The sequence below is a fragment of the Cyprinus carpio genome, chromosome A6, assembly GCF_018340385.1.
Source record: "Cyprinus carpio isolate SPL01 chromosome A6, ASM1834038v1, whole genome shotgun sequence".
NCBI lineage: Eukaryota > Metazoa > Chordata > Actinopteri > Cypriniformes > Cyprinidae > Cyprinus > Cyprinus carpio.
The window spans coordinates 3975395-3998212 of record NC_056577.1 but is presented as its reverse complement, the minus strand read 5'-3'; the positions used below and the strand labels follow the sequence as shown (position 1 = coordinate 3998212).

The following is a 22818-nucleotide window of genomic DNA, read 5'->3' as shown; positions in this document are numbered from 1 at the left end:
CAACAAATATTGTGCAGCACAACTGTTTTCAACATTGATAATAATCAGAAATCTTTCTTGAGCAGCAAAGTCATCATATTAGAATGATTTCTGAAGATCATGTGAACACTGAAGACTTGGCAGTATTGATTGCTGAGAAATACAGCTGCACATCACACGGTAATACAGTAACTTACATTTTAACAATATATGTCGCTGTAGAATAAAACGCGCGTGTATTGTAAGAAAATTGTATATATATTCGTGTGCACAATTTTTATGTATTTATTGCCTCACTATCCAGTACAGCCTTCTGTATGCTTTTAAAAAAAAAAAAAAAAACAACCTACCCGACCCCTCTTGCGTCCCCTTGTAGAAGAGTAGTTAGGATCACATTATAGCTTAAGCAGTTATTCACAACAAACTCTATTTGTGATCTACGTAGAAACACAGTCACACAGGTTTGCATCCACACACGAATGAATGATGACAGACTTTTCATTTAGATACAGTGAGCATATGACAGTACCTTTTCACTTCAGATAGCACACATGTGAGTTCTTACATAATGAGTGTATGAATGTAATGAGACCCGGGGGAAGTATATATTACTAATGTAAATATGATCTGGTGAGGGGAAGGGGGCTGTTCCTGCACGCTGAACACATCCATCACTTCTTTTGCTCTCAGTAAACATGCAGCATTAACACGATCGCAGGCATCATTCTGACGGTGCCGCTGTTACTCGTATCTGCCCTGCAAACACACGCGCTTAGTCTGCGCTTTCAGCCCTATAACAGGATTATGGAGGATTGAGTATCTGTAATCAGCATCTGTTGATATAGCAACATTTCATCTCAAACCACATAAAATCAGTTACACACACCACTCCAATGCAAGGAAGATATTAAAACAAGCCGCCTGGGATCATGCTGCAACACACCAGTGTTATTTTTAGTATCATTGAGATACTGTAGTAGTTTTTATTAATACCGCGCTGGGTATCGTATTATTAACAATGCTTGCACACACACCATGTTAATATTTTTTAGTATCATTTATATACTATAGTAGTTTTTATCTATATTTTTCTGAACATTCTAGTTTTTTATATTTTATATTCCATTTTAGTTTTTTATTTTAAGTACAAAAACAAAAAACAAAAAAAAATTTCGTATACCTGTCTACTACGTTTGGTTTAATTTAAGATCTGCCTTCAGTTTATATTTCCCATTTTCATTTTAATGTAACATTTTCTCGGCTCCATAATTTTTTTGTTCATGGTTTTTACCTATTTTTTAGTCTTTGAAAAATCACCTTTCCTAATCCGTTTTTTTTTTTCAGTTTATATCAGTTCTTTTATCACCACTTTCCTGTTTTCAATTTTCATGTCTAGTTACTAAGTCTTTTGTGAAATGTTTTAAGTTTTGTATTTTGCCATTTTTATTTATCGTTCAGTTTAAAACAAAATTGTATTTTTTATATCAGATATATGTTTATTATTATTCCTATTTTTTTTTTATATTTTTTTCTTATTCATTTTTATATATTTCATGTTTAATGTCTATTGATTTTAGGATTTCATTTTTTACTAATACTTTAAATGTCTATATAGTTTGTTTTAGTCAATAATTTTTATTCATTTAATGTTTGTTTGAGTATTTACTGTTTAATACAGCTGTTTAGTTATGTATTCATTTATCCTTAGTGACATTTCAGCTTAAATAGAGCGCTATTTTAGTATATCTTCTCGTTTTATCTTCTTATTATACGTTAGAACTGAGAAGATGCTCACCGTTGGCTACTATTTTCCACGCAATAATACTCTCTTAATTCCAATCACGGAAAGTTGCTGAGATGTCTAATCAACATATGTACTATCAAACAAACCAAAAAAATGGCATCAAGTCCTGTTAGGAAAGTTGCTGAGATGTCTAATCAATATATGTGTTTTCATCTGGACGATCTAACTTTGAGTGTTTACACGTCCGAAATAGTCCCAAAAACTAGATAAGATAAACCTGCAATATTTATAATTTCAAATGCATGTGAATCTGCTGTGTGACATGTTTCATGTGTTTATATGCATAAAAGAGAATCTGATGGTTTCCAGATGATGCTCACTTTCACAGATGTGACACTGACGGATCTGTGCTTCCCAGAACTACAGGAAGTCAAATAAACACAACTCAGGATGAGAAACACAGCAGTGTCTGCTCTAGACCTGCACTCATGGGAACACGACAGCGTTATTATCAATAACTAAAACTACAACCATAAAAAACATTAAAAAATAAACTTAAATAAAAAATCAAAAAGAAAACATATATCAATATAAAAAAAAAAAAAATTACTAAAATTAATTTAAACTAAATAAATAATTTATTAATAAAAAATAAAATAAAACATAAAAAAAAAAATAAAAACAAAAAAAATGAAAAAAAAAAAACAAAAATGAAAAAAAAAAAACATAAAATAAAAAAAAAAATTAGAAAATAAAAAATAAAATAGACAGCATGAAAACGTGACTTACGGTTCAAACCATAATAGACAAAAATAAAACTTTACACACATTTCAAACCATAAGTGCTCAATATGTGTTTTTCTACAGACGGTTCAAACCATAAGTGCTCAATATGTGTTTTTCTACAGATGCGGCTCTTTTGTGTCAGTCTGAACCGGGTGAGGATAACAAACGTAAATACTGCATATAGCTTCACCTATTTCAGACAAACGCAGCTCTAAACGTCACATACAATGATGAACTGTGGGTCAGACAGTCTGTTCTTAAATGGAAACTCTTGGCTGTAAAAGCAGGCGAAGTGCACCAGACTTCAGGCCTAAACTCAGTGCTGGTGAGGTTTGGACCGGATCTGATGATGGTGTGGTGATACTAACGGCTGTGATCTCACACTGTGATGCTGCTGATGCGGTTTCATGTTTAGTGGTGACTGCAGACTTCATGCTTTTGCCTTTAAACATGCACTGACTTAATTTAACACACATTCAGCCGCACACAAACTCTCATGAAACATTAAATCAAACTGAAAGAGAAACCAAAACACACACACAAAGCCACACTGTCTAGTGCTGCTGCGTGATTAACACACCACTAAAACACACACACACACACACACACACACACACCACCTACCAACAGAAACAAATAACACAGTAAAAGATATAAAGACTAAATGTAAAGACTTATGCGTTATGTGAAAGTGGCGTCAAATATAGTGTGAACTCTTGGTCCACAAATACACACTAACACAACTATTACCCACTTACTTTGTGTGTGTGGTGTGTCTGAGTGTGTCTGAGTGTGAGTGTGTGTGTGTGTGGTCTGAGTGTGTGTGTGTGTGTCGTGTCTGTGTGTGTGTGTGTGTGTGTGTGTGTGTGTGTGTCCTGGTCTTCCTCAGGGAGACGTGGGGGTGTGTGTCTGTGTGTGTGTGTGTGTGTCTGAGTGTGTGTCTGCAGTCACTAGAGGACTGGTCTTCCTCAGGGAGACGTGGGTGATTACTAAAGCAACGATGCCTAAAATGAGTGTTTAAGGAAGCCAGGCGTAATTAAACGATGACATATTCCACTTCCTGTCCCCTGAAATCACTGCAGCGTCCACCCACACACATCCACACAACATCTGAAATGATCAGGACGCTTTAAGAGTCACAAACAACGCTGGAGCTGGACGCTACCATCAGTCAGCTGCCCAAAGTTAGAAATCTGTCCAGCCTGTTTCTCTTTAATTCAACACGAGCAGAAACAAATCAGAGGAAGAGTGAGAGAAAAACATCTTCACTGTTTTAACATTAAAGCAATTCATTGTTAATATGAATAAAAAATAAAATAAATAAATAAATAAATAAATAAATAAAAATAAATAAAAACAAATAAAAACAAATAAATAAATAAATAAATAAATAAAAATAATTATACATATATATATAAAGCACTTAAATTTAAAACTTAATATTCAATTCAATTTAAAGATGCAAAAATAAACAGATGAATCTGCTCAAACCTACCTGTCAAGCAGTAAAGGCTTCATTAAAAAGAAAAAAGATGGGTTTTAAACATGATTACATAAGTAAAGGATCTTTCTCAAAATTAAATTATATTTATATTTATATTCAATTATATTATATCATATTTACAAATAAATAAATAAAATGTACATATTGTAAAATTATAAAAAAAAATATTATAAAGTCAATTTAATAAATAAAAAATTTAAAACTGTAAATAAAAATAAATTTAACATTTAAAAAATAATATAACTTTTAATCTATATCTAATTAAACTGAGAAATTTTGAATGTTAAAAAAATGTAATCTAAATGACAAGAAACACAACCCATCTCAGTAACACTGTGAGTGTACAGTAACGTGTGGAGCTACAGGACACACACACACACACACACACTCAGCTGTGGCATGTGGCAGCAGTGTGTTGACAGCTGGGTGGTCGCCAGGCAACCAGGTGGGAAACAGATGCTGCAGCTGCGGTCTGGCCTGTTGCCATGGTAACAGCAGGGGCATCGACCCCTGGACGCGGCATGTGTCTCGAAAGTGAATCCGATGAACAGTGACTGAACTCACAGCGAGTGTTTAGAGGTTCATCAGAGCGACCGCAAGCCAACGTCAGCACCGCCAATTAAGAGTGAAGTGTGTATCGATCCACACGCGCATGTGTGTGTGTGTGTGAGTAATTAACAGCGCTCTAGGGGTGTCTGGAAAGAAGCTCTTGGGGTCCAAAGAGAAGTGAACAACATTTCAATAAAGGCAGAGACGTTCAGTCACTCTGTGTCTCACGGCTTCATTTATCAAATTACACTAATTAGAAGAAAAATATATTCAGCAGACCTACTAACCAAGTTTGTTAACTTGTAGACAAGAAAGGAGATTTGACTCCGATCTGCTGTCTTTTCTTTTAAAAACGTGGAAACTGAATGTAAACAAAGATTATAAAATAAGAGCTAAACTAAATGATAATCAGCTATTTTTATTAATGATTCTGAGGACTATCTCTCAAAATACCGTGGTATTACCATGATGCTATCACGACAACACATTTCTGTAAGGGAGGTGACGTCTATAAACAGCTCTTCCTTAAGAAACTGATCGAAACAATAGAAATGAATCACGGGAACTTTCATGTTCTGGGAAAAGGAGTGTTTTCCAGAGAAAACCGATTCAGAGGCCAGGGCAGCCCATCACACACACACACACACAGAAGGACAGGAAGGAGCAGCAGTGGCTCATAACATACAGGAAGATGTTAATTCACTTCCACAGGTGTTCAGCACATTTCCTCAAATCTCTGCGCCGTCCACACACACACACACACAGAAGGACAGGAAGGAGCAGCAGTGGCACAAAACACACAGGAAGATGTTAATAAACCACCCACACATGTTCACAGCACATTTCCTCAAATCTCTGCGCCGTCTTCCCCAAAACAACAAAAAAAATCAAATACATCAAAAAACATACACCCCAAAACTCCTCATCAATAAAATAAAAAGTGTTGTTATAGTAAAATTAAATATAAGAAATTACAGTAAATACTAGCTGTTACTAGCAAATCATACATGGAGCCATTTGCTCTGCTAAAATAAAATAAAATAAATAAAAAATAGATAATAAATAAATAAATAATAAAGAAATCATAAAATAATAAATAAAAAATAAATATAATATAAAAAATAAAAATAAATAAAAAAAATAAAATAAATAAAAAATAAAATCAAATAAAATATAAAAAAAAATAATAAAATAAAATAAATAAAATAAAATAAAATAATAAAAAAAAAATAATAAAAGTTAAAATAAAATAAATAAAATAAAATAAAATAATAAAATAAAATAAAAAAATAAAATAAAAAAATAAAATAAAATAAAATAAAATAATAAAATAAAATAAAATAAAATAAATAAAATAAAATAAAATAAAATAAAATAAAATAAAAATAAAATAAAAAACTAAAATAAAATCAAATAAATAAAATAAAAGAAAAGAAAAATAAAATAAAAGAAAATAATTTTTTTTTAGAAACGAGTCAATTTCGGCCCTTACTGGCAAACAACAAGCAGCAATTTCCCCTCAAAAAAAAAAAAAAATAAAAAATAAAATAAAACAATATAATATAATATAATATAATTCATAGAATAGAATAGAATATAGAGCTGTTAAAAGCCATAATTGGCAAGTCATACATATTTTCTCTGCATATTTTTTTTAAAAACATAAAAAAAAGAAAAGTAAAAAAGGGTATCACTGGTTAAAATGCTGTTATTTAAACTAACTAAATATGAAAAATTATATTTTAATGTTGGCAAAAATGGAAAATAATACCAATAGTGATGGAGAATTTGCTCCTACATAGGCAGCATTTTAAAGCTTTAGAGATGTGCTCCTGATGCACATCAGTAGTGACACTGGAGATCACTAGAGTCAGATCTCTCATGTGCTTCACATGCGTCACATTCATGGGATTCTACCTCAGTTAGGGTGCTGTCTATGTAGGGAACATACAGTGATCTCTCTCGTGTCTCACTGTCTCTGAGATGCTACGTACTGCAAATTATCAAGTAATGTGTGTGTGTGTGTGTGTGTGTGTGAGGGTCTAATCCAACAGGTTGCTATGGTAACCCCTCCTGAATGGTTAAGCGCTGATCGCTGCAGAACAGCCTGGAATTAAACCACAGCATGCTGGTTCCGTCTGGCCAGAGGAGAACTGGCCCCCGACTGAGCCTGGTTTTCTCTCCATTTCTGTCACCGATGGAGTTTTGGTTCCTTGCCGCTGTCGTCTTTGTCTTGCTTAGTTGGGGACGCATCATGTCAGGCAACATGGCTGGCTTGACTGCACAGACACTATTTAAACTGAACTGAACTGGACGATGACATCACTGAAACATCAATGAACTGATTTTAGCTGAAAAATCACTGTTTGTTATTGTCCTCTTGCATTATTGACTATTGAACCATTTTTCCTGTTTGACACTGTAAAGCTGCTTTTACACAAATCTGTATGATATAAAGTGCTATACAAATAAGGGTAAAAACATGGCCAATGAACAGATCAATCAAAATGATCAGATGGAGTACAGCGGAAGATCACAGCTAATACACACGACAATTACACAGCAGAAACACCGGTGAGTGACCGACACACACACAGAAAAAGTGTTTGCATTAAAGCACATTTATAAACACACACACACACACACACACACAGAAAGTGTTTGCATTAAAGCACATTTTTAAACACACACACACAGTCTGATGGTGAAGTGAACACTGATAACTCAGACAATAGTACTGCATTGGTAACACACGCAGATATATATACTGTAAATATGATACAATACAGACACAGATTGTTATTTTGTGTCCTCTGGGGATTCATAATGATTTCCTAATAAGACATCCGTCTCCTGGCAACAGTTTCTATTAGCTAATTAACAGCCCAAATGAGGACATGCTTATTTTTGGCATCAGCACACATGCAAAAGATTAAAAGGATGATTTCAACCATACATTCAGGTATCTGTCATCCTCGCAACAACTCATATTGATAAACCTGTTGTGATTTTCCTCTACAGAACACAGACTTATTTCTCTTCTGCATTTAAAGCAGCAAATGAGGACATGCTATTCTTTGGCATTCAGCCACAGCAAAAGATAACAGGATGGTGCACCCAAAAATTCAGTCCTGTCATCATTCACTCACCCTCATATTGATCCAAACCTGTTTGATTTTCCTCTACAGAACACAGAATGCTCTTCTGCATTTAAAGTGCCCTTATTATGCCTTTTTGACATTACATTACACTTTCATGCACTGTGTCATGTAGCTGTATGTGAACATAAACTATCTGCAAAGTTGTGACGCCGACAGTGCATGATAGATAAAGTTATTATCTGTCAAAAAAAAAAGTCGACTCGCACGGTTAATTAAAACTATCTCATATAGGGATTCAGCGATTAACTGGTTTAGCAATTAACCGCATTTTAAAATGTCACGGTTAATTAATCGTAAAGGCTCCGCTACACCGAGTGTTTCTGTTGCACAGAACGAAACAGTTGCAACTTGCGCAAAATGAAAACAAAGTTACACTAGCGGTGCACCGGCTTAAAATGCTGAGACACGGAGGCTACACACACTAGATTAACTATGACAGAGGAACCAACAGTGATCCTTTATTCCCACCAGAGAAATGACTGAAGTCCATAGTGTGGGACTGACCAATCACAGCAGTGAGGGCTCACGGAAAGGAGGGGTTTAGAGAAACTGATTCTTTGAACTGCTTCGCACGAGTCGTTTATGAATCATTTAGATATGAGGTAAAATTAAATCTATTTTCTGAGAAAATTAACATGTTTTTTGACCTTGCATGCATGTAAACCTGTTTTAGGAGACTCATAAAACAATATTAGCAAACTTACAAATGGCATAATAGGGGCACTTTAATGAAAGGATGTGGTGACAGGACCTGTTATGCTCCAAATAAAAATAATAAAAGTATCATAACAGCAGTCCAGAAGTCTGTGAATAATGATTAAATTGGGTTTGGTTTCACACATCATACGAGCCCAGAAGACTGTGAATATAATGCAGATGAGTCATATGAACAACTGTAATGATGCTCCAATGGTGATTTATTTATTTGTCATTTTTACAGCTTGACAGTGCAACGTCTCCTTTTGTGCTCCACAGAAAAGACAAAGACACTGAGGTTTGGAACAACAAGAGAGTGAGTAAATAATCACAGTTTTTTTTTATTTTTTATTTTTTTATTTCCACACACTTATAAACCTTTAGTTTTCAACTAAAGAGAAAATTATTAGTGTGGTAATTATACAGCTGTACTGTGATAAATTATTATTATATAAATTATTATTATATTTTTTAAATATATTTTAAAACTGTTTTACATTTTTTGCTTTTTGTTTATTTATTTTTGCATGTTTTTTTTCTTATGCATTTTTATGTAAAGCACTTTGAATTACCTTTCTGTATGAAACGTGCTTTATAAATTAACTTGCCTTGTCTATTATTATTTTCTTAATATGTTTTTTATTATTATTTTACAGTGAATTATTTCAATTGTGATATTTTATTAAAAAATAATAATAATAACAGTACGTTTACGAAGAATAGATTTTGGGTGAACTATTTCTCTAAAACAAAAAGCTTTGGAGATCCCTGCATTAAAACACTAAAAGTACAACATACGTAGCTCCACATGTCCACTAAAGCATGTGCAGTTTGACAGCAGATGGTTGTATGTATACACTCCTCCATCACACACACACACACTCTAAAGCAGAGCAGATGACCTGCCTCCCTTCATTATACAGAGACAATACAGACACACACAGAGGGAGACGTCCTCATTTACGTGTCGTGAAATGTCTGTTAGCACATTCATTCATTCTCAGTGCTCCTCTGGGAGAGAGAAACACTCAGACAGACGTGTGACTCCAGCACAGGAGGACGAGGACGAGGTCTCTCTCCTCGGGGCATAAACACTCCCTCTCCACCCTCTCTCTGTAGTTTAGTCTGCGGGTGAACTCTGCTCTCCTGAGAGACACGAGGCATCAGGAAAGCATTGTTCCACACAGACATGTATGTACATACATACCATACATACACAGAGCCATATATATTTATACTATATATATTATTATAATATATATATATATATATATATATATATATAGAGCTCTGTGTGTTTCAGAGTGACGTGTGGCACTGTGTTCAGTTACACATGAGCAGATCAAGATCCAGTGTTTACAGCAGCTCAAAGCTTTTTATTATATAATGTTTAATTTTATTTTCTTATTATATTTATTTTTATTTTACAGTGAAATATTACAATAGTAATATTACATCAGAAATACTTATTTTGCTTAATACTTTTTAGTAATTATAACCATAATAAAATAATATTATTTAATAATATTTGTTGTTAGTTTTTTTATTTTACAGTATTTTTTCTTCTTGTTATATTTATTTTTTATTTTAGAGAGAAATTATTACATATACAATTTTACAATAGAAATATTTATTAAGCCTTATGTATTTAATAATTGTATTCACAATAAAATAATATTAAATAATCTTTATTAATATAATTATTACATTTTACTATTAAAAAATAAAATAAAAAATATTTGAAAGTCAAATTGATATATAAATCACAAAAATTTTGGCCAAATTGTTCAACCCTACAAACAAACACAGCAAAGCTGTATTAAAAAAAAAAAAAAAAAGACATTGTCAAATGTGGCGTCAAGCATCTAAAACCACTAGCTGATTTCATTTAGCTTCATTTACATATTCATTTGTCTCTACATGTGGCCACGTCACTCAGCAGAGCGTGATTTGACTTTATCCATCAGGAATTGATCGGAAGGTGAAAAGTGTCTCTACACATTGTTCTTCAGAATAAATAAAGCAAAAATGTGAATTTTAAAAAAAGCAAATAGGTTCCGTTTTGATTCCATATTGACATTCAGCAGGATGAGGTCATGTGACTGTTATTTGAAATGATTATCATCACATTCGTTGTGCTGTAGTGTGCTTCATGTTTCGCAGAGCCGGTGATTGTAGCAATCACACACGTGTTCACCGCTGCTGCTGAGGGGTTTGACCTCGCCTGATGAAGGGCCACAAACTATTACAAGCCTTTTCTGCTAAGAGCAGAGCGATTGAAAATCTGGCACACACACACACACAGCCTCCATCTGCAGTTATTAGCCAACTAAACAATGCACGCATGCTACCAAGAGAGCCACACACACACACACACACACAGAGTAATTATGACAGAAGTCGAGTGTGTTTGAGGGACCCGTCTTAACCACAGATACTCTCTCTCTCTCTCTCTCTCACACACACACAGACACACAGCGTTTGTCATCATTTTAAAAAAATATGAGGGAAAGTAATCTATTTTGATTTCTATTTAGCATTTATTTGTATTTCAGTTTTTGACTTTTTAGCATTTCAGGGACTAAACCAGTGTTATTCTAGCACTGTTTGATATAACATTGTAGTATTTTTGCCACTTTGAATTAGCTTTTATATGAATATGAAAGTAATTTTGTTGTTTTGCCATTTAATTTTTTTTTTTTTTTTTTTTTTTTTTTACAAGCATATTTTTTTTAATAAATAAAAGTAAAAATAATAAAAACAATAATAATTTTAAAAAAAACAAAAATACATATAAATCAAATGCCGAGACACACAGCAAACCAGCAGCTTTACAAAAAAAAAAAATTTAAAACAAACAATTAGAATTTTTGTCAAAAGAATTCATGTCAAAATACTTAAATGTCAACATTTAAAAAATAACAATTTAAAATCAAATAACACATATAAAAATATAAAAATGATTTAAAATTTAACACCATCAATTCGCATTTGTGGTTCAGAATACAAAACATTGCTTTTCTATGTAGCTTTCATTTAGTTTTATTTCAGCTTTAGTTTTAGCAATTGTATTATTTTAAATCTATTTTCAGCTTTTTGTCATTTTTATTTTAATTACATTTATATTTTATTTTTTTTTTTTTTTATGGTTTTAGGTTAAGTCTTGGTTACCAATAACAACACTGGACTATATTCAGATGGAACTAGTGTAAATTCCACAGACACAGTTTCAAATCACATCCAAATCAAAAGCATCCATGTATTTCCCCTTAAACAGCTGCTGTAAAAACTACACAGCAAATTACTGTTCATCTCCATTCCTCTTGGCATCCTCTGAGAAATTCAAACCCACCCAGATACCAGTGACTGTGATTGCAGCACTGCATTTTTCTCCTCAACACTGCATTTTTTTTACACCTTTGTCAAATACTGTAACCAAAGCAACCTTTCTCAAGATGTACTGTACCTGGAAACTTTTGTTATAAAACTTCACTTTAGACGTCAGTAAAATTAGTGGTAGTGCAAATCCCTGTTTTTCACACTCCTCTTTTTCTATCTTTCACTCCTCAAACAGGGCGAGATGAACAATCAGGCCCAAACGACACACACACACACACACAGAGTAAATCCTCTTTTATCCCTGACTGAACTCTTCTCGGGTGGCCTCGACTGCTGCGCTCAGTCAGATGGCTCTTTTGGCCCTGATGTACGGCTCCGTTGGGCTGCCAGCGCAGACGCGGCTCTCTAATCAAACTATGGATTTAACATTCAGTCAGTGGCAGAGAACGGCTCCTCCTGAACACTCAGAGCACATCCATCGCCGGCACAGCCGCCAGAATCACGCCAGAGAAATGAGCCCCACGCACCCTGTTTGAACACGCTGAGCACGCTTATACAGTCCTTCACGTGATGTACCGCGCTCTCAAACACAGAGAGACACTCAGTCACTCACATCAATGGACTTCATGAGTGCACTTCATCTGAACGAGCAGCTCCACATCCTCAGCACTTTACAGAACTCATCATTCTGACTCTAAAATATCATTTCATCAGATGTGTTTGAAGCTGTTGGAGCTCATCAGCGGAGTTCATATATTAATACCATCCAGAAAATATCAGCAACTTGAGCTAATACACAACCACCTAGCAACCACATAGCAACACACTAAAAAAAGACTTGTACACCTTAACTGCATAGCAACAAACTAACAACCACATAGCAACACACTAAAAACACTTCACCCCTTAACAACTGCATAGCAACAAACTAACAACCATCCGCAATACCCTAACAACCACACAGCAACACACTAAAAACACTTTAACCCTTAACAACTGCATAGCAACAAACTAACAACCACATAGCAACACACTAAAAACACTTCACCCCTTAACAACTGCATAGCAACAAACTAACAACCATCCACAATACCCTAACAACCACACAGCAACATACTAAAAACACTTTACCCCTTAACAACTGCATAGCAACAAACTAACAACCATCCACAATACCCTAACAACCACACAGCAACACACTAAAAACACTTCACCACTCAACAACTGCATAGCAACAAACTAACAACCATCCACAATACCCTAACAACCACACAGCAACACACTAAAAACACTTTACTCCTTAACAACTGCATAGCAACAAACTAACAACCATCCAAAATACCCTAACAACCATATAGCAAAACACTTCAAACACTATACCCCTTAACAACTGCATAGCAACAAACTGCAATATCCACAATACCTAACACCACACAGCAACACACTAAAAAACACCTTACCCCGTACAACTGCATAGCAACAAACTAACAACCATCCACAATACCCTAACAACCACACAGCAACACACTAAAAACACTTCACCACTCAACAACTGCATAGCAACAAACTAACAACCATCCACAATACTCTAACGACCACATAGCAACACACTGAAAAATATTAATACACCTTAACAACTGCATAGCAACAAACTAACAACCATTCAAAATACCCTAACAACCATATAGCAAAACACTAAAACCACATATTCACCTTAACTGCATAGCAACAAACTAAAAACCATCCACAATTCCCTAACAACCACACAGCAACACACTAAACAACATTTAAACACCTTAATTGCATAGCAAGAAACTAACAACTGTTCAAAATATCCTAGCAACCAAATTGCAATACACTTATAAACATTTATACACCTTAACTGCATAGCAACAGCCTAACAACCATCCACAATACCCTAGCAACCACATAGCAAACCTAAAAATATTTATTCACCTTAACTGCATAGCAACAAAATAACAGTCCACAATACCCTAGCAACCACATAGCAACAGACTAAAACCATGTATAAACCTTAACAACTGCATAGCAACAAACTAACAACCATCTATAGTACTCTAGCAACCACATAGCAACACACTGAAACCATGTATACACCTTAACAACTGCATAGCAACAAACTAACAACCATCTACCATACCCTAACAACCACACACCAACACTGCTAAATCACTCACGCATCTTTGCATCTACATAGCAACAAATTACCACCCGAAATAGTCTTAAAACCACATAGAAACAACACTGCTACACTTTAGCAACTGCATAGCAACAAATTACCCACCCACAATACTACATAGCAACACACTTATACAACTGCATAGCAACAAATTATCTATTAAACACTGGGGTTTTTTAGTGCCTTTTCCACTTCTAAAAGTTAAAAGTTGTGTGTAACGCCTATTAATCATCATAAAAGCACATATAAATATAAAGGCAAGACTATAATCCTGTGACTGTGGTTCTGGTTACAGATGCAGATATTGATTGGTCTGAGGTGGAGCTCAGTAACACACACACATGCATTAATATTTAATTAAGGTTAATCCTGAAACATAAACCTTTTGCTGGGCGAGACGCATTCATTATGATTACAGTCAGTTCAGTGAGGCGTTCCAGGACTGCAGGTACAGCATGGAGCTCGCATGTTACCATTCACATGCGCTTCACAAAAACAACTCGGGTTTGGCTCTCAGTTTAACAAGCGTTTGCGTTCAGACAGAATTGAGTGTGACTGCAGAGCTATCGGCCCCACGAGACACACACACAGTAAAAAACAAAGCCGGCGAGGGTCTAATAAAGCAGGACATGGTTTGCTGCTGCGGCATTTTCCTACTAAACCACGATTTCCACAACACACACACACACACAGCTAATTAACTAGCTGGTAAGCTGCAGTCACAGCATCGCTTCATTCTGACACTATTACAATAACACACACATCAGAGAAACACACACACACACACACACACAGAGATTAAAATGCCAGAACAGCTGGCTTATTAAACCGAGGCAGGTGTGTTTCTGTGTGTGTGTGTGTGTGTGTGTGTGTGTGTGTGTGTGTGTGTGTGTGTGTAAGATGTAATTTTTTTTCACCTGAAGAGACTGAACCCACAACTGAAGAATCCCTGAGGTTACCATAGAAACACAATGATGAAGAAACACACAGAAAGGCTTGTTTGGGATGGACAGATGTGTACAGATGCAAGGATGGACCTTTTGGCTCGACACAAAGAACATGAATTTAAATGTTATAGTGCTGCTAGAAAAAAAAAAAAGTTATGCATAAATATGTGGATATGACATCTGAAATTATTTAATTATTTTACTTGCACAAACTGCAGAGACACAAACCATGAGCAAATCAGTTTCATGCATGTGCATCCAAGTTATACAAAGTTGCATGGGAAACTATTCAGAAATAGGTCTGAATATTTAAATATTTTGAGAAATATTTAAACTGAAACTGACCAATCAGAATCAAGTATTACAGAGAGCTATGCAAAAATATTATTTATTAATACATTTATTATTTATTAATTGCAGGGGTTTGTGCATTGATGGAAAATAAATCAAATATAAAAAAATAAAATGAATAATTTTAAAAAAAAAATAGAATATAAGGCCTTATTAAAAAAAAAACAATACACTTGATTTGTTTACCTGAATGTCATGTGATCAGTAACCAACATCTTGTTGATGAAAATCTAGTTAATTAATTAAATCACAAAAAAAGTAATGTAAAATTTAAATTAAAAATTAAAAAAGAAACAGCCAATAGAAAACTCCAAATAAAAATAATTAGTTCAATATTTGACTGGTTTCCCTGTATGTCATGTGACCATTTACCAACAGCAGAAAACCGTGAACATGAGAATGTGTTAATAAATTACTGAAAAAGTTGAATCCCAGTGGGGACTTAAATTCAAAGGAGATCGACTGACAAGGAATCCATGACTTTGTGCATGAGATAATGTGACGTGAACCAGCGCAAAATAGAGAGAAAAAAAAAAGAAAGATAAAGAAAAAAATACAGTGCAATAAAAAAATAAAATTTTAGGACAGCACTTGTGTATGTGTCTAAAATGTGTATACATTGAGGACAAATAAAATGTTCTTTATAATAACGACATTGATGAATAAATCACAATAAGAGTAGCAACATGAATTAAGAAAGCTTACAAAGTCTATTTTGATTTTATACTGGCTTTACACGCCTCCAAAACCATCCGTGAATAAACCTCAAATTAAATAACGTCTCACTGCTGAAGATCATGTGACCTACTCAGACAGGAAGTCACACAAACTGGTGTTACTGTTAGATTTCTCTCACCTACAGCACAAAAAACACCTCAAGCGTCACCTGAGCATCACTCGGTGTGTGTGTGTGTGTGTGTGTGTGTGTGTGTGTGTTGTAAAAGCTCCCAGAGGCCGTCCCTCCGAGCAGCATAACATGAATATTTCAGCACATCTGAAAAGATGACAAGCTTTCTCTCTCCATAACTCAGCCGTCCTGTCCTGTCCTGTCTCACTCTCTGACCACAGACAGAAAAACTGAATATATTCAAAGGTCAAAGAGGAACGCATGTGTGTGGATAGTCTGACTCTCGTCCTATTTGATTCCAGGCCTGAAACACCACAACACACTCACGCACACACACAGACAGATGTGTCTTTGTGTTCATCCTCGTGTCTGAATGTATGTGTGTGTGTGTGTGTGTGTGTGTGTGTGTGTGTGTGAGAGGTGACGAACACTGCGCTCTTTGTGAGACAGTCTTGAGGCATCCATGTGTATGTTTAGGACATGACCGTGGGAACGTTCAAACGGGAGCGTCCAATGGAATATGATCACCATGCGACATTCATGCACACATTTACACACACACACACACACACACACACACACGTCTCCAGCTGCAGTCACACTTCTCACACTGACTTCTAAAAGCGTGAGCATGTAAAGCAGCAGATGACAAAACTGCAGCACGCGCTTGTAATAAACAGAACATTATCATGCATTGGTGTAGATGCTTGTATAGTTATTTTTATAGTTTCAGTTCTTGGTGTGAACGAGCCTTTAGACTGAATTCACAGACTTAAAAACTGCATGATTGGCAGTGCTGAGGGTCTATGAAGTACTTTTGCACATGCACTGACATGTAAACACACAACGTTTTTTCACTTTGACAAAATATGTTCCTGCTGATTTTATTAAAAACTGACTAACCAATGTCAATATTGAACAATGTTATTATTGTTAACTAAAAATATCATTTATTTAAATAAAGTAAAATCAATTGCAAATATAGTAAAATAAATTGAAAATATTAGAATAAAAAAACTAGAGAAAATTAGAACTTAACCAAGTAATAAATTAAATAATAAATTAGAACTTAAAGTTGCACTGAAGCACTAAAATCATTAAAGCTAAATTAAAATGAAAAATAATAATAAAAATTACAAAAGCACATAAAACAACAAATTAAAATGAAAAATGAAAAAGCTAATTCAATATAGTAATAAATAATATATAGTATATAAATAATAGTATATAAATAATGCTAAAATAACACACAAAACAGACAAAACACAGCTTAAACATAGCCCTATAATTACACATGAATGAAGGCACAACAAACTACGCTGATCAAGTGTGTGGGGGGGTTCTTGTCTCAGATCCCCCTCCTGTGTGTGTCAGCACGAACACCATCAGTACTGGAAGAGAGACGCTACTGTGAATGAAAAGAAAGTGAGCATTAACTGAGATGATCTTCTCATTCATTCTTCTGCATGAGTTCTCTAAAGCTCCTCTCGTTCATGGAGACTGTTATTGAATTTACATCCTGCATCATGAAACATAATCGTGGAGCACAATGAACCTGACAGCTGTCAGAGCTCCAATACTGCAGTAATTGTACTTCATTACTACACTTAAGTATTATTTTGGTGAACTTGCACTTATGATACTCAATCAATAGTGAAACTGAATACTCGTGGTCATTTATTGCTAAGAGGAATAAAAACCATACTGTTTCTCTTCAGAGTTTCAATTAGATGTTCAAAGAACAAAGTGCTTCTATGTGGTTTAAATCTTTTCCAGTATTATTCAGCTAAAAAGACAGTCAAATCATACTTAAATTTGAACTGTTACAACATTTGAAACATCAATTACAGTTTTTTTTTTTTTAATTCACTACAACTATGTCTTGGAGTTAAAGTAAATGTTGCTTTAATGTTACATAAACCTGTAATTGGTTAATCTCTCTTCTGCTAGGCAAGGTTTTATTTTTGTACAGTAAAAGCAGTAATATTGTACAATTTATATATATATATAAAAATAATTTTAAATAGTTTCATATAAATATATATATATTATATAATATATATTTATTTCTGGTATATATATATATATATATATAAAAAATAATTTTAAATTTTTTTTCTTGTGAATGTGTGCATTGTTAAACTGTATTTAGTTCTTGTGATGCCGCAGCTGTATTTTCAGCATTTACTCCAGTCTTCAGTGTCACATGATCTTCAGAAATCATTCTAATATGATGATTTGCTGCTTAAGAAACATTTCTGATTATTATCAATGTTGAAAACAGCTGTGCTGCATGATATTTCTGTGGAAACAGTGATACATTTTATTTTTCAGGATACACAGATGAATAGAAAGTTTAAAAGAACAGCATTTTTTTGAAACAGAAATATTATGTAACGTTATTAATGTCTCTACTGGCACTTTTGATCCATTGAATGCAAGTATTCATTTCTTCTTTCCAGGAAAAAAATAAAAATCTTACTGACTGGAATGGTAGTGTAAAACAAATAAAACCAAATGCCCAACACACACATCATCCACAAAAACACTGCAAAACAGCAGATGAACAGATGCTGGCTGTCGTATCGTACCCAGTGCCATCTGTAATAATCCGTCACCGTCTAATCTACACTGATGAATCAGAGTTATTATCAATAATCATTCAAAGGCAAATGCACCAGAGTGAATCGGTGTGTGTGTGTGTGTGTGTGTGTGTGTTCTCAGGCAGATCTCACGCTGAGACACTAATTACAGACATGTCGAGCTCAGCACAGCACACACAAGACCCAGCAGCGCTGCTATGTGCACACGCATGTGTGTAATTAACCTCCGCAGCTCCAATCACAGCCAACACTCTGAACTGCATGTAAGAGGAGCGATGATACAGCATTCCTCTGTGTGCGTGAGCTTTGATCCAAACCCGTAACCACAACCCAGTGTATTCCCAGAATGCATCACTCATCTATCTTTCATTATAATTTTCTGTTCTTACTCTTTTATTAAGTCAAGTGTCACTATTACTACCCAGACATTTCATTTTGATGCATTTCACACTTGCTTTTATGCATTTGGAGGATGCTTTTATCCAGTTCATGCATTCCCTGGGAATTGAACCCCTGACCTTGGTGTTGCCAGCGGCATGCTCTACTGTTTGAGCTACAGCTGAACAAGATTTCACCTGTCTGATGATAAAACAAAAAATGGGGTTGGGTTTGGATTATAAATCTCAATAATCCCTCCCAAAAAAAAAAAGACATGCTTTGAGAAATCATTCATGTATGGAGTAAAAACTCAACTTCAATATTAAGTGTTAAATGTATATAACAAACATATTCTTCTGACTACTTTTTAGATTACATTTTATCTAACTTGTTTTAAACTTGCCATTAATCGTACCATATTGATATAAAAAAGCAAAGAGAAAGAAGATTTATTAATTCAGCATCATAAAATGCATTAAAATAATGATTTGTACTACCCAGCTCTATATGTCTCAGCTTTAATGCACATCAAAATAACAAAAGCAGGCAAATATCAATAGTTTTAATGACAAAATGTAGAATTTAAAATGCATCGTGTAACTTACAGTTTTTTTGCCGATTAAGGAAGAATACAAGACTTCATATAATAACATAACATATCTGTGTGAAAGTGTGACAAGCTCCAGCAACGCAGACATTATTTTTGGAATCAGCACCTTAAAATTAGTTAGAAACAAGTGTTGGATTTTGTTCCGCAAACATGATGCAGGGCGATGTAACAGAAAACACCACTAATAACAGTGATTTAAACTGTGTACAAGCATGCAACCACTAATAGTGGCTATTACTGAAAATATTATTAGAAAGAGTGAGCGAGACAGAAAACAGCGAGAGAAAAAAAAAAAAAAAAAAAAAAAAAAAAAAAAAAGAGAGATCAAGTGACTCTATAAACTGTCATCTGTTGAGGTCATGGAGGTCAAGAGGTCAGTGGGTCAGTAGATCAATCCTGAGCTTACAGGGAGTTTACCTTCTAAAAACAGCACAACACCAAAACAAAACCCACAATAATAGCCTCATAACACAAAATACACAAAAAAAACATCTCATATACACATTACACTACACATTACACACAAAAATCAGGGTGCGTGGTAAAAAAGGACAAACAAACACCTGCTATCGACACTCAAGAGTCAAGACCAGAAAAGCTCAAAGGAGGAATCCGCAGCAGTTTGTATAGAGCCATAATTAACAACATTAGTAAACCGAGAGGAGTGGGGGGGCTGGCCGACTTTACTGTGTGCTCGGCTCAGTTGGCTCGTCCATCTGTTGTTGATTTGACCAGAATGCATCGTCTAGCGCAGTAAACCCAGACGGGATGAGCTCAAGACGACTTCCTCGTGCCCAGCGGGACTAATCCAGCTTCAGCACTGCCAGACACTCGCCAACAACTACCAGCTAAAACACTCCTAACCAGGAGCCACACAAAGCCATTTCCGACGCAAAGTAACTTGTCAGTTTCCACTAAAGGTATAAAAGCAATCACAACAATTACTTTTCCAAAAGTTGATATTCAATATTCAGTCGTGAGGAGTTACAGAAATGGCTTGTGCCATACGTAAAGATTCTCTCAAGAAGGAAGAAACTGCATTTAATATCTTGTTGCTTTATGATGTTATGCCTGGTTGGAACTAGTGTGAGATCCTGTTGACTGCTTGGTACTAAACTCTTATTTCAAAAGACCAAGAAAAAACAGTATCCTGGATGAATTGCAGGAGATGCAACAAATATGAAGCGCTTTCTGAAGGCAATTTATTAGAAAACAAGCAGCTAGGAGTATGTATAAGAGTAGTGGTCAACTGATACAGGTTTTTTGATGGCCGATATATATGATATCATAGCATTTAATTTAAAGATTAACAGTTGCTGCAAATAAATGTATATTTCTTTTACATAATATTTACTATAAAGTACATTGTTTTAAAAAAAGGAATCCAAATGAAGACCAAAAAAAAAAACTAAAATAAACAGATTTATATTTCTTACTTTTATTCTAACTTACAACTTCTTGATTCAAAATAAAAGTCCTGCTTAAAACACTTGTTGTCCAAACAGATTTGGAATTGGAACAGAATTGGGCAAATAAAAATGCCAAATATCGGCCGATATATCGGTCAACCACTTATTTTATTGTACGAGGAGGAGTTATCTTCCAGTTATTTTAGCTGTACAAAAGTAGCCTGTTATATTCTGCTTGATATTACAAACATTATTTTATTATCGTAATCATAAAGTGAAAGTGATGTGACACACAGCCAAGTATGATGACCATACTCTTAATTCGTGCTCTGCATTTAACCCATCCAAAGTGCACACACACAGCAGTGAACACACACCCGTAGCAGTGGGTATCATTTAAACACTCTTGTTTGTACTGCAAATAGTTTTATGGTTTACTACACTGTTATTCCTCTAGTCATTCAGCAGTGAATGAATCTAAAATCCGGCACATTCACATTAAATGGCTTACTTCTGCTTTGAAAATTAAGAAGCATAACATTAAAACGCTCAAGAGCTGAAAACCATTTTCACACCAACCAATTAAAGCAAACTCTGACGCTAAACTGATTTGGGCTCACACCAAAATCATAAATCTGAAAAGGGTCCAAAATACTACAAACAGATGAACCTTAAAAAAAAACAACGAAAGTGAAAGATTGTTTGTGTAACTGAAGACACAGTGAGAGAAGAGCCCTTCTGTGACTGACTGTCATGCATAACATTAAGCTGCTGGATATTTCATTCTCATCTTCAGTCCATCTCTCAGGGATGGACAGAGTCTGTCCTCCATTTCACATCTCAGTGAATCCATCATCTGATGCTCCATTGAGTCCTTCCACTCCTGCGAGCCTCCGACACACACACACACACACACACAACATGGTGAAAGCACCTCATTCTGAGCTCATCATACACACACACACACACACCTGATGCATGCTGCACATTTCACACCTGAAAACCACAAAAATGAGCCACGATGCCAAACTACTATTTGAAAACCTGAGCCAATGCACACAGGTCCACTAGCATCTAAAACACTTCAGAAATGTCTCAACCTCCAGCTGTTATGAAATGTATACTATATCATCAGGAAATGCCGATAATTACAAGACGCCAAATGTCTAATATTAGTGATATATCAGTCTACTGCAATACGGGAACATGAAAACATGATGCTGGAGGTCTGAAAACCATTTTCCACAATGCAACAATGCAATGTCTGTGTCATAACAAAGAAAACTATAAACTATAAACAATGAAAACCATAATGCTATGTCTCAATCATCTCCAAATGTCTACTGTAAACATCTACACCATTTAATACTTACTTACAGTCCCAAACACAACAACTGAATCCAATCAGCATTCATCAATGGATAATGACATGCTTTAGTTTTAAAGGCAACGTTAAAATAGCATTTGCCATTGTTTACTTTAACCAACAGTTCACTCGTAAGTGATATCAGATGAATAGGAAAGCCGTTTCAGAAGCAGAGCAATTTGATAAATCTTTCAGAATATAAGCAGGAACACGCATTAGGAAACTATTTTGTCACTTTAACTAGTTGGTTGATGGTTTCCATTATTTCTGAAGAAGCAGAGCAATTTCATTTGAATGAAAAATGAAACAAATTGTCTTTTTGGAATAAGGTGTAAATCATTCACACATG

The 22818-nt window shown here is 34.8% G+C and overlaps 1 protein-coding gene across 1 annotated transcript in view; it reads right to left on the bottom strand.

The window, feature by feature from the left end:
* The window catches only part of LOC109080458 (plexin-A1-like), a 123970-nt gene that overhangs the window by 66217 nt on the left and 34935 nt on the right, over positions 1–22818 (bottom strand). The window contains exon 4 of the mRNA XM_042759170.1: positions 9458–9565. Coding sequence (XP_042615104.1) covers positions 9458–9565 — 108 coding nt within the window. The remainder of the gene's footprint in view (positions 1–9457; positions 9566–22818) is intronic.